This window comes from Lepisosteus oculatus, chromosome 2 (genome assembly GCF_040954835.1).
Source record: "Lepisosteus oculatus isolate fLepOcu1 chromosome 2, fLepOcu1.hap2, whole genome shotgun sequence".
In the NCBI taxonomy this organism is placed as follows: domain Eukaryota; kingdom Metazoa; phylum Chordata; class Actinopteri; order Semionotiformes; family Lepisosteidae; genus Lepisosteus; species Lepisosteus oculatus.
In genome coordinates, this window is record NC_090697.1 from 69,863,083 (window position 1) to 69,876,861 (window position 13,779).

Consider the following 13,779-nt stretch of genomic DNA (forward strand, 5'->3'; position numbering starts at 1 on the left):
ACAAAGTAATGAAGCAGTGTTTTGTTTCATGCTGAATTAAACAGCACTGTATTGTGAAAAGGCATTATGTTCGACTGTTGGTATGTTTTATAATCTGTATCTTAAATCATCTCCTAATCTATGAGTGAGTAAGTGGCATTCCTCTTATTAAATGCACAGTCATGGATAAACACACAATCACAGTCATGAATTTACACATCTTGCAGATACAATGAGAAATTACCAAAACTGATGCATTTTCTTCATCTGCGCATAATATTAAAAAAACAAAAAAAAACAAAAAGAGACCCAGTAGGACTTTTAAACAAAGTTAAATTAACATTGACAAATGCCTCACAGAGTACAGGAAAAGCTTTTGTAGACAGTGGCGTGACTGCAAGCTGCCAAGCTCTCACCTGATTGGCTGTGTTGATGTCCACTCCATTTTTGATGTGGTCCAAGGCCTTGTCCAGGTTTCCAGAGCGGGCGGCACGCAGGAAGCTGGTCGAAGTATCGACCTGGGGGGAAAAGAAGGGGTGGGGAGGAGGTCAGACATGTGTCACTTGCAGGAGAGAGCAAAACTGAGTCATCCCAGACTGCGAACTGAGGCCCATTCCAGAGCAACCTCTTACTTAGTTAGCAAGTGAGTCTAAAGGGTCAGGCATTTGCTTGTGCAGAAAACAAACCGAAACCAGTGGGTGACACATATTTCAGCTACGTTCATGGTACACAGAACTGAAGACTTTCATCTTGAAGCACTTATGGCCGGTTGCAGCACACAATATCGGGCATGGGAGTTGCCAATGTGATCCGTACCTTCTGTACAAGCAAACCACTTTGAAGTGTCTCACTTCAAGAAATGACTTATAATGAATTTCCACAGCAGTGGAATTGCAGACAAACAGGATCTAATATCTGGCCATTGCATGAGGTGAACAAGCCTAATGCACGCAGTATAGCACCCTTAATTCACTATATTACGAATGTCCCAGGACTGTTTCCCAATTATTTCCCAGCTCAGCTTACACCTGTTGGAATCCCACACAATCAAACATCCCGAACCAGGATGTAAGGGTGCAGTCTTACCTCTTTCTCCAGAATCAGAGAATCAAATGGCAACAGGTACCTAATTCCCCCAAACCTCCAAAACTAAAGAACTGCCAATAACAACACCAGAAAGGGTACCAACCAGAGGAGGCTCTTGGCCCATCTGACCCATTTGGTGCTTAGTAGTAATTGATCCAAGAGTCTCATCCACTCAAACCAGGGTACCAGCTCCAACAACATGGCTGGGTAGCTTGTTTCATACTCCCACAACCCTTTGAGTGCAGAAGTGCCTCTGGTTCTCAGTTTTAAATGCACTTCCACACAGTTTCCACTTGTGTCCTCTGGTTTGTGTTTCATTGCTTCTGGCATGTGCCTAGTGCCAGGACCCAGTTTGGGTTCAACTTCTACCTCTAATACTGACAGCACAAAGCTTGATACAAGATGATACACAAAGAACACTGAACCCTGAAGACACACCTTCAGCAGCAATCTTCCCACTGATAGTTTGACAAACAGGGATTACAGTAGCACTAGGCTTGGACTAGTTAATTCTAGTTTTAGGGAACTTAGTTTAGGAGCTAATCAGCATGTCTGGAAGCAACCCTATGAGACTTTTGATTTTCACATAAGCCTGGACTTATCAAGACAGGGGACAAAAGATCTTCTGGTTCTGTGTGATGACATGTAAAATAATATTAATGATTTGCTTCATCCCAGAGAAGTGCCACATTTTTAAATGACAATCATCTAGGTTTTGATCTTGCCCCGGCCTCTGCCTCATTCCTGATCCATCAAGAAGGGTTCCCTTGACGCTCATCATAGAAACTGGACCTCCGCTCTCCTAATCCACTAAGATGGGGACTGACTAGTCTATACTTTAGCTCTGAGACCAGTCTAATCCACTCTCCATGCTCCGAACAGTGACTCTACAGACAGGGGTGTCAATCAAGGCATTCCCCCTGCCAAGTGCTCCGAGAATAGCAGTCCGATTGCTTTAAAATGCCTCCTAAGAGCCCAACTTCAGTCATCCTTGATTGGTGAAGCACTCAAAACGCACACTGAGCATTGCGACAAGCTGCAGGTTTGCTACAGCTGCCTGAATCGCAGACACCTTCCCTGTCAGACAGGGACTACCTGCCAGCGTCAAGCAGTCTACAGGGAGAGCTGCTGTTTCCACATACAGGCGGGCTGTTCTGCAAATATTCAGGAATACCTTTCAAAATCCTTGTTAGGCTCCTGCTTTGCAGTTTTGTAAGACGCAATTGCTCATTGTCGGACAGAACTAGGGACCTTCACGAGATTTAAACACCCATTTATCGGTTTCTTTACCATCCTGTTGCCCGACATTAATGTTGTGAAATTGGTATCTTAATAACTCATTGACTCCGCCAGTCTGAAGCAAAATATATATATTCATGATGCTCTGTCACACTGCCGTGTAAATCAGCACCCTACACTGACAAGAAATTAGCAAAATGCTAATCTGATCTTAATCTATCCAAAAATACAGTGGGCTTCCACATACAGTACAAATTAATTTTCAGTACTGTGCGTTTTCCGTATTTTAAGTCATACAGTACCTAAAAAAAACTACAAAAATGACAAAAACAGATCTGAAATAAATCAGCACTAGAGGCTAATGCAGAAAAGGTCTTGTCCCCTTGACTTTGCACAGCCCAAGCTAACTGAAACTCACATAGCTGTTAATGCAGGAATGAAGAGAACTGCAGGGGCCTGAGAATAACAGCTGGCTCCTATGGCTGATGAGGAAATCCAAGTCTACACGTTTACAGTAATAATCAGCAACAGCAATGACTACAGGAACTGACAACTGGGGGAAAAGATGCCAAAAAAGGTGACAGAAAGGCAATATTTAAGGAAAGTCCAACTATGAGAAAAGTTACAAACAAGACAAATCATTTAATCAATAAACGCTCTGAGAGCCAAGAGCCTGATGAGGAGGAAGCTCTCCAGCGCTGAAGCAGGCCCTATTGAGACCTCAAAACTGCTTCTGTACAGCCCTGAGGTCTCGTTTGATCCTAGATCAATCTCATTGAACTCTGTTGATGCCTTGTGCATCGGGCAGAATTGGATTGCAGACACACATGCACAACACCGATACTTATTCCAAGGGATGTTACAGTGGGAAAAACCAGACATTTACTGTTTCTGGCCATGTTTCACTGTTTCACTGTTTCTGGCCATGAGAGCTCAGATCATAATGGCAGGCCTCAGTGTATACAGGCTCAGCTCCCTAGGAGATTCACTGCAGCTGCTGCGAACTCTCCACTCCTCATTTCGAGCCTGTTCCAGGCTGGACACACACCAGATGCACAGATACCACACTGATCTGTTTTCAGAGGTTCGTAAATCACCCCCTCCTCCCTCCACACACACAGACACGCTGTACCATTGTCTCCGTTACTCACAGTATGAAGGGTGGCAGTGTCGTCTTGATTTGCCATCTCTTGTCTTTTTTGGCTCTCCTCTTCCTACAACAGCTTTGGAAATTGTAAACTGATACCCTAATCCCTTTCCTGGATTAATGGAAACACTTGGGTCAGACCCACACTCTCTAGCTGCTAGGGGCATCTAAAAATACAGGGAATGTCCCAGCTCTTACATGCACAAATACACAGGCAAAAGCAGAATTGAACCAATTGACAAAACAATTATGGCAGTGTGTTCTGATTCAGCCTGGCCAGCAACAGTTACTGTATCTCCCAGGCAGATCCTGAAGATACTGTATGAACAACAAGCAGCAGGGAGCACACAAAGGGATGTGAAGCACAACAACATTTCACAATACATAATGGCAGTGTGCTTAAAAACAGTGGCATGTAGATCACAGCTTGTTTGAGCTTCAGAGACAGATGTCAGGATTTGGATTGGCTTGATTAAATGTGAATTGCAGCCTGCTTCCTCCCTGCTCCAGGTCTTGTATACTGAGCACAGGTTCTCCGGAATCTGGGGGTTGCAGCTCTTGGTTCGTTTTGTAGAGTGGTACTGTACCTACAGAGCCTGGAAAGACCAGGGCTTACCGCTGTCCTGCCTGACCCAAGGTGAGTTAACACAGGAAGGCCAGACAGCAGCTGGTGCCAACACCCATTGCTTGGAATTTAAAGAGAGAGGGCCGGGGAGATAAAAGACATAGGTCATAAATGTTGAGTCATGGGGAACGTTCAAGAGCATCACAATGAGGTTCCTGGATCAGTAAGCTGTAACCGGAGCTAGGTGATATCTGCAGGCTGATGGCATACAGTACCTCTAATTTGTGGCCTTTTCCTTTCTTCTTTTGTAAGAGGCCCCACTAATTCCTCTTTGCACTGCAGACTGATAACCAGTGTCTGCAGTTATTAGGGCTCAAGACCATGGAAACTCAGAGCAGCAGCCCATTAACTAGCAGAAATGCTCTGGGTCTGCATTCCTTCTTCCTGCATCCAGAGAGACTGCCTAACCATCTTGTACAACTATCCAGGCCTCCCCTCCCAGTTGCACAAAACACACCTCCCCCAGCCCTTAACATCCAGCTCGGCTCTCTGCCCACTGAATCTAAACAGATACTGTAGGCCCGAACCACATTAAGCATGTCAATCGTATTAGTTAACCTTAAACCTCGATCAAACTGCTAAACACGTTCAATGGCAGGGGCTGTATTGAGAACCAGATTGAGGACAACCTCAGTTTAGTTTAGGCAGCAGTCAAGAGTTTCTAAATCAATTAAGCTTTTCAGAAGAGGGGATTCTATAACATTAGTCCACATTTTATGCTTATCCTCCAATATCCCAACATGCAACCAGTTCAATAGTACTATATATTTAGTGTAATGTCACTGCAAATCCTCAGGGGTTACACATGAGGGGGATCATAATGAATAGCATATGTGTTTGACTCATGGGATGTGAATGGAGCCTACACAAAAGACACCTACAACATATTTTTTTCATTGATGGTAACTTGTGAATTTCAGAACTAAAGCCATAATTGCTATGTCTTCCAACTGCATTGGCTCCATATTAGCAGGGCTTTAATCAGCAATATGCAGAAAATGGCAGAATACCATCACAGTGTCCAATGTGCTTACATTGATGACAACCAAGCTATCTTTATTAATATGCCAGTATTTCAGCGTCAATGTCTGGAGATGGATTAATTAGAATGTCTTTGAGCACAGATCTCTTGATTGGTTACACAGAGAAGGCCAATTATGACAGTTATCTTCTCCAGAGCAAGGAAGAGCTACTGTACAACAAATGTAATCGATTTGATATTGTTGCAAAGGCACTTGAAGTAAGTACTTGCATCATTGTTCTTTTGTGATTCAAGAGACACAACATAAAGGCTGCAGGAAATGTCTTCAGTTTTGTGTGCATTCATGCTGCTCGTATACTGCAATCAGACTGAATGGTGTAATTTTCTTATGTATTTTAATACAAAAGGAATACTGTCTGAAATAATCAGACTGAAATAATTTTGCTCAACACCAGCTAAAACATGAATGTCAGTTCTTGGTGAAGGAGATCAACTCAATCCAGTCACATCACAGTTTAAAGGCACAGCAATCTTGAGTCAAATCCACAGACTCACAGCTTAATAAGAGGATGTTTAAAGTCAAAGTCAAAAACCAAAGTCAACTTTATCGCCAAACTACCCCTTTTTGGTTGTTAGGAATTTTTTTGTGTTGAGCTCAAAATTACAGAGATCCAAAAAGAGAAAGAAAAAACTTAAATAATATACACATACTGTATCATATACAGAACACAATACATTGCTACATTACAGTGAAGGCAAACCATTCATTCCAGTGCAGACTACAATCCCAGCTGTCTGGAATATCACTAATTTCTTATATAAAATTCTACTACATACTTTTATTGGAAACCCCACTGGTTAACACTTTCTAAATCTGCCGTGGACTGACACTAGCAGACAGTAATGAAACACTATTGGTCTAATATTATTCTGTGCCATTACTTCCAGAGATAGCTCTTTCTCACTGGGGATTACAGAGATTGCTCTGCTGTGTGACCCTCTTGATGACTTCCTGTCACTGGCTGGAGAAGCACAGGACCTAATGACCAGCTCTGGGGACGGTGATGAGCCAGGAGGGTCGTTCTCTACTATGACAACGACTATCCCAAGGGCAGCTCAGCAAATAAAGTGGACAACAGCCTCACGAGTGACAGAAGAACGGCCAGGATGTACACACACAATGGGATCAACATGGCAACCGCAAGGAGACGAAAGGACTCCTGTTCCGCCTCAGTGGGTGTGAAGAAGCAAAACACACTTGTCTGTGGTCTCACAGCTCGCTGTTTTTGTCATGGTTCAAAAGACTGACTGCGCGGTCTCTGCTGCATCAAACAGGACACGCAGATCACTGTTCTTCCTCTCACATGTTGATCAAATCAAGCATGTCAAACTAAACATGGCCTTTTGAGTGAAGGATTTGCTGGAACATGCGAACAAGGTGATTTTGAATGGCTTTCGTCCCAAATCACTTTCCTCCCGATTTCCTGAAAACAAAAAACTACAAAAGTGAAAGGGGTGCAAATATGAGATTGAAACATTTTTTTTGCTCTAATCGTAATGTTATGAAATGTGCTTTCCCCATTTAAAAATATTTATGAAATATGTAGGAAATTTATTTTATTTATGAAATATTTTTAACCAAAACCTTATCTGGTGATTGACCGATTTGTCTTCTGAATATTTCCAATGGAACTTAAACCTTCTTAAAATTGTATTTTGTACTGAAACATGAAGGCCAGTTAAATAAGTTACAGAATTCTCCCAGGTGATGTACATCCTGTGAATGGCGGAAAGCCCTGTGGTGCCACCTAGCTGTTGTGCAGCTGCACTGCAAGGCTGCTGGCTTGTCCTGACCTCTACATCCCCGGCCCTTTTAAATTCTCACTTTGCTTCATCTGGACAGTGTGCCAGCTTGCCTCCCGGGCACACTGAAGAGCCTGGCACCTTGCCCAGTCAGCATGCTCAGCCAAACCACATCACACCGTCTGGAAGGTAGTTATGGAAACTGTTTCATAGCCCAGCTTGCGCTGTGTGAAAGTGGTGAGAAACGCATATTAATCTTGTCAGATGTTTCTCCTCTGCTGACGATCACCTCGCCTGGTGCTGGGCATCCGGGTTTTGATTAAGCGACTATACCAGTGATATGAGAGTGCTGGTCTTGTAGAGTTTTCTGGGCTTCATTCTTGCTGAATTCAGAATAATGTAACTGGATCTATTATTTGCTTAATTAAGGCCAATACATGTTACTGGTGGGCAGCAAAGTGACACAGTGGTTAACATCGATCCTTCACAGTGCAGGAGCCCTGTGTTTAATTCCTGGGACGCTAGCTGCGTGGAGTTTCTATTTTCACCCCATGTGTGCTTGGAGTTTCTTCCCACAGTCCAAAGACTTGCCGGGAGATTAATTGGCTTCTTTGAAAATTGGCCCTGGTGTGAGTGCGTGTGCATCTATGTCTGCGGGTGCCCTGGAATGGACAGGTGTCCCATCCAGGGTGTACCCATTGTTTTGCCCATGGCTTGCCCGGCTCCTTTGCAACCCTGAATTGGAAGAAGGGGTTAGAAGATGGATGTTTTACAGGTTTCCCTTCTAGTGGGTCAAATCATACCTCATTCCGGATAAAGTACTAAGTGGAAGCACTTGGGATGAGAACATGGTGGAGACCTTCCATCCCACTTGACATTCAAGGATTCAGTCAGTGGCTGTTTATAGTTCCCTGTAAGACCTGCTGGGCTGTGCCTGTCCAAGACCAGTGGTGCACACCCTTGCTTTACAAGCGTCTAAAATCAGCAGATCTGACCACCATACTGTACTACCTCATCCCCACTGTCCCAGGCTAAGAGTTTTCTCCTGGTCTCAAATCTGTGAGTACCTAGACTGTGGATACTAGAAAGAATTTCAGCCACCCACTCACTTCTACCTCATAGGCCCTGTGTTTTTCAGCCAAGTGATTTACAGACTTCACCTATCTGTATCTGCAACAGGATATTCTCTATCAAACTTGAGAGCCATGACTTGAGATTTAAGCCATCAATATAATTTCCCTGATCTAACCACTCATGCTGAAAGCAGATGCAATTAAGATTTGCGGAGTGTTTGGAAATGGGTCAATCTGCTTGCTGTATTTTTACACTGTGCTGTTTTAAATGGAAAGCCTTAAAAAGCTTAATGAGCTATTACAGACATTTCAGAAGGCCAAAGCCATGTGAATGTTGATCACTAGCTCTGTGCAGTGTGAGTAATTTTCAAGCTTCCTGTCTTTTACAAAGCGAAGGGTACTGTATTCTGTGACTTGCTTAAAAGACATATTTTTTTTGTACTTAGTGAAACAATGTTGTTTCAGCATTTTCTGTAAAACTGGGATTAGCTATTTTAGTTGCAGGATAGCAAGAAGAGAAGCTGGCCTCAGCAAAAATTGTTACAACCTGAAAGTTGCACTCTAAAGGTTAAACGAAAGTATGAATGCAAGGAGAATTGTTTTTCAAGCAGCAATGTGTGCAATGAACACCAGCGTTCTTTCAGTGTTAATGTATTAACATCAAAGCTCCAGATTAAAATATATTGAAATTAGTTTTTTTAACCAAATCTTACAGAACTAAAACAAATAATCTTATATGATATGTGTACCTTCTGTAAAAAAACAGATGCACATAAATATTTATTCATTGGGGGAACAGGAATCTTACTACTACTAGAATGAAATGGCTAGAAATGAGAAATCAACAACCAATATGTGTGTGCATGTGTTTTTACACGCATGAGCATTTGTGATTGTTCCAAAGCAGTAAGTTCAGCTTATTATGTGAGGTCCGTGCTGTGTTAGAGAGGTGTGGTGGCCCTGTGTGTGCGTGTTTCATGCTGATAAGGACCAAGGCAATCCCAGACACCACGCCTCAGCCCCCTGGGCCATTCTGAATACACAAACACCAGGATCTGGGACAGCACAAACCTGACCCAGAAAACACTTTGAAAGCGGCAACATCCGGCTGCAGGGTAAAATAAAAACACGTGGCAAGAGACCAGATCCAGAGGCATCTCACTGGGTGTCTACAGATAATCAGATTTTTGGTCTGTTGGAAACTTGTGTGCTTGATTGTCAAAAAACAAAGTCTGCAACCTCTTGCATGTGCTCTGAATTTCCCTGCAAAATGAGCAGGATAGATCATTTTAACAGAAAGTTGAAGCAAAAAATACTTCCCACCCACAACCCTACAAATCATTTAAAAAAAACTCCTTTTCTTTCCTAAAACTGACCTTACTTCTGCATTCACACAGTCAGGAACACTACCAGAACAGAGGCGGGTGCTTGCATTACTGTTGCACTGCATACGCTGTCATGTGTGCTGCACAGACCCTTCCTCGTATGAAACCACTTGCTGTCCCGGACTGCAGCTGCTCTGGGGTGGAACTGGAGGAGAGAGGGCGCTAAGTTCCGACTGAGCTGCGGGGCCGTGCTGGGTGCAGCGAGTGTTAAGCATGTGGGCAGCCGTGCCGTTGGAGCTGTCAGTTCAGATGGGCGCTCCTCGTTTGAAGCCTGTCACCTAGGAATGTGGGCCCTTTGACTGCCCACCCCCCTGGAAAAGCGACTCTACCCTGCAGGTGCAATCTTTCAGCCTCCTGCCCCCCTCCTTCCTGGGCTGTCACTCTGATTGGTTCAGGATGCTCTAGCAGAAAAGAACAAGCTCGCTGGGGTTCAGAAAAGGAAGAGGCAGGCCTCTCCTCTGTCCTTTTCTCACTCTCACTCATTCCCTGTCTTTAGAGAACCGTCTAAAAGCCCCATGCTGCTAGCTCACACCGTCCTGGTGGACAGATGCTACTCTATGGTGCATTTCGGAAGCATATTTGTCTGGCATAAGCTCTTGCTCGGCGGTTCAATCTAGTACTGCAGTCAGTTTCAATCTCACTCATTCACCACTGAGTTTTATAAATGAGAATGTACAGCAATTCGCCGGGGAGTGTGGGTGTAATTGAAATCGATCACAGCCAGACCACATGCTTTAGTATATTAACATACTGTGGGACAGAAGGAGGGATGTAAATAGGTGCAGCTCAGACTTCATTTTAGTGCTGCGCAGTCTACAAGGCACAATACTCCACTGGAGCTCTACAGCTCAGCAGTAACAGACCCCAAGATAGCTGGCTGGTGAGAGGTCCTGTTGATTTCATTTGTTGCTCAAATGATTACACATGGTATTATAATCTAAAGAGAAACAATCTCAGGGAACAAAGCTAAACACACAATACTCTATAAGTAAGAATAAGAAGAAAAGTACATTACAGCAGGCTCAGTGTATCAGTGGTAAACAGCAAGCCACCAGAAGGTACTCAATTAGCTACTGTATTACCAGTACTAATCTGATGAAGGATTAATAGAGTGTGAAATACATATTTAACTAATTCCTGAATCCCACTATTACCACCATATATACCATCATTAGTTATTCAAATCCACCGTCATGAGTTTGTCAAAACCAAACGATAGTGTTTTCTTCCCATCTTACTCCGTTCTCCATCTCCACTAACTATTCATTCCAACTCTGTCTGTGATCATTCTGCAAATATCTCTGTGTCCTCCAAATTGTTACAACAATAACTAATTCCTTCTCCCCCCCCCAGACATAAATTTCCTCCCAGTTGTTTAGGTCCAACCAACCACAGATTTTGGTTTTTACCATTTGAACCAGAAATGTGATTTTCTGTTCTCTGTGACAAAGACAAATCTGGAGTGGATTTTGGGACACCAGAGTCTAATCTACTTTAGCCCACCCTCTCTATGCTGTGCTGAAAGCACCCTGTCACACAATCTAGAGTCACTTTTTGTAGGATGAGAATATAATGGTATTCATTAGCTTTCTACAAGATTGCCTGGGAAAGTTTTCCCCATGCATTTGCATACACATTGGCAGTAAAAAGAGTTTAATGGGATTAGAACACGATAAAGACCAGATTCCAATCAGCTTGTTAACAGTTCTGCACCATTATAGCTCATTCCTGAACCTAGCTGAAGGTGGTACTTATTGCAGAGAAGGTGGACAGAGCAGACTAAGGTAGTTACAAACAAAGACTACTTTAGACCTGAGAGAGTGAGAGAGGTAGTGTGCACTAGTGCTTATAGCTGAAACCTGAGGGAGAGGCAGAGTGCACTAGTGATTAGAGTTGAGAGACTGAGGAAGAGGCGGAGTGCACTAGTGGTCAGAGCTGAGAGACTGTTTGAGAGGAAATGTGATGTTTTGTCTAGAATCTACTGCATGCATTGTATATATTCTACCACTTACAAAATATTATTAAACAGTGCAAAAAAGCCACACAATATACTGTAAAATATTCTGAAGCTAAAATTAAATGACAAGCCTGCAAACGTGTTCAAAACCAGAATTAGATCAAAGATATTTTTTTTTGTCCTTCTATATAAAGCAGACCAGGACTATCTCACAAAAAATGTATTCTATCAGTAACAAACTGAGTTGTTGAACACCGGGAGGGAAATATTGAATGTTTTTAGCTCTTTGGATGATTCTTCCAGAAAGGAACGCTAGTGTGGTGCACAGTGCATTCCTCTGACACATTCTTGACTCTCTCGCTGCTGTGTGCCGAAACCTAGCAAATACGTCTCTGCATTGTTTGAGAACAAATAATGGCAAAAGCTCTCTGGGATATGTCAGCCAGAGATTCTGATGAGATTCAGCTATTTTTTGAACATGCTTGGTTTAGGAAAGGAAGAAGAGGACAAATGTTTTCTGATTTAAAAAAAAAAACAAGAGAGGGACTTTCCAAATTAAAAGTAGATCTCTCCCTAAGACTGAAAGTATAAAAAAGGTACTGTAAAAAGTAAAAATTCAGGTTATCAACAAGCATCTTGCTCTCAAGCCCTCCTCTATTTTATTCTTTCACCCCTCTCTTCCTCACTTGCACACAGACTCCAGCCAGCTTGGTCCTGCTGTGTCGGCTGCTCACATCCCAGTCAGGCTCAGCCCAGCTGCAGCAGGAAGCGTGACAGCAACGATCCATCACCCTGTTTCTGTATTCATGACTGGCTGGCGGGCTCTGCTGTGGGGATTAGTGGCTGAGAGAGGTGGGGCACATCACCAATCCCCCCCCCCGCCAGTATCTGGTCTCACCCAAGACCTCAGCCCCCAACTCTCTGTCTCCCCCCAGGATTAGGCCACAGCTGTGGGCCCAGGACAGATGGAGGGGTGGGGTTCTTCAAGGCTGACACTGTCACAGTAGTACAGCCCCCCATCTCTGCAAGCCCAGTCCCTTCCCAGTCCTCACACTGGGGCTGTGCACTGGAACTGTTGCATTCTCATCCTGCTTATGGTTCCCAAGAGTCTAATCATGAACTGGAGACAAGCCTGATAACAGGCTTTGTTCTTGTTCTGTACTGCAAAAAAACTGACTTCATTTTCTCAAATATAGGTTCCAGCCTATATAGTGCTGTATGCATGGATATTTGTACACTACTGACAATGTTATCAAAGACAACTAACAGTCTGTACTTTACTGCACCCCAGAAAAACAGTCAGGTGAACATAATAACAGTCTCAAATAAGGCCAACTTGCCTGTTTAGTAGTGACTGTAGTCGTTAATTGATCCAAGAATGTCATTCAGCTGTTTCTTGAAAGAAGCCAGAGTATTGTCTTCAACAACAACAAGATCCATACTCTCATAACCATTTGGGTAATGAAGAGCCCCCTGTTCGTGGTTTTAAATTTAAATTAAACAGCAGATTCCTTAAAAGCCCAGCAGCACTGCTTTTGAACCATAAACCTTCCCAGAAAGACACAAAGCTAATTGCCCTCCAAGCACTAGAGACCTGTCCCACAAGTCATCAGTGCTATATAGATATTGGCTGCTGACCTTATGCATCGAGCGCTGTGCTGAATTTGCACGTTTGGCCAAATGGGAAAACAACATGCTTTCCATGGAAACAAAATCATCAAGAAAATTTATGGGCTTGAGATTTAAATCCCTGCAATACCAAGAATGTGCTATAATGCCTTTTTATTCTGGTTCTTTCTGCTCTTACAACTAGCTTTATGTAGTCTAGTGCCTAGAGATGCATATGAGCTTACATGTTTATCTTAGGCATATGTGCAAATTCAGATTCAGGTTATTTGAAGAAACTAAGTTTTCCCAAATAGAAATGTGATTTGTAAGAAAGTAATATTGTGTCTTAGAATGCACCAAGAGCCTGGGTAGGGAAACTGGTTACATCTCTCCTGTTTGGAAACACTCAGGTGATGGAAGATAACAGAGATCTGATATCTGGTCCTTCATTTTAGGCTACTGAGCTCTGCTAAATAGCTGACTTTCCTGCCCGTTTCCAGAAACAGGTGCTGGTCTGATGTGAGAAGATGGATTTGAGGCAGAGGAAGGATTCTGTAAAGCCACCTGCTGCCATGAAATGCTTTACAGTGAGCGTCTAACAAAGACACGCGCCGAAGAGAGAAGCTTTTATTTCATTTTTTTCTTTCTGCTGACAAGCCTGGCTGCCAGATTGATTTTCTTCCATCTTGTCTCTTTCTCTGGCTTTTATTTTAAAGATGCTTTTCATCTCAATGGGTCAAGATTTACCGTCCATTACCTTCACATCAGTGGCTGCAGGCCATAACCCAACATTAACATTTTACAGGAAGACCGGCACTGGGGCCGGCGGTGCTTATTTACTGTCCTCTCCCCCTGTGTTCCGCCAGGTTTTCTCCTCCAGCTTCAGCAGACAACC

At 43.3% G+C, this 13,779-nt stretch overlaps 1 protein-coding gene across 8 annotated transcripts in view; it reads right to left on the reverse strand.

The window, feature by feature from the left end:
* Window positions 1-13,779, reverse strand: part of ank1a (ankyrin 1, erythrocytic a) — a 148,416-nt gene that overhangs the window by 69,953 nt on the left and 64,684 nt on the right. For all 8 annotated transcript variants that reach the window (XM_069182234.1, XM_069182229.1, XM_069182251.1 and 5 more), the window contains one exon: window positions 396-497. In XM_069182234.1, the coding sequence (XP_069038335.1) occupies window positions 396-497 (102 nt within the window). The remainder of the gene's footprint in view (window positions 1-395; window positions 498-13,779) is intronic.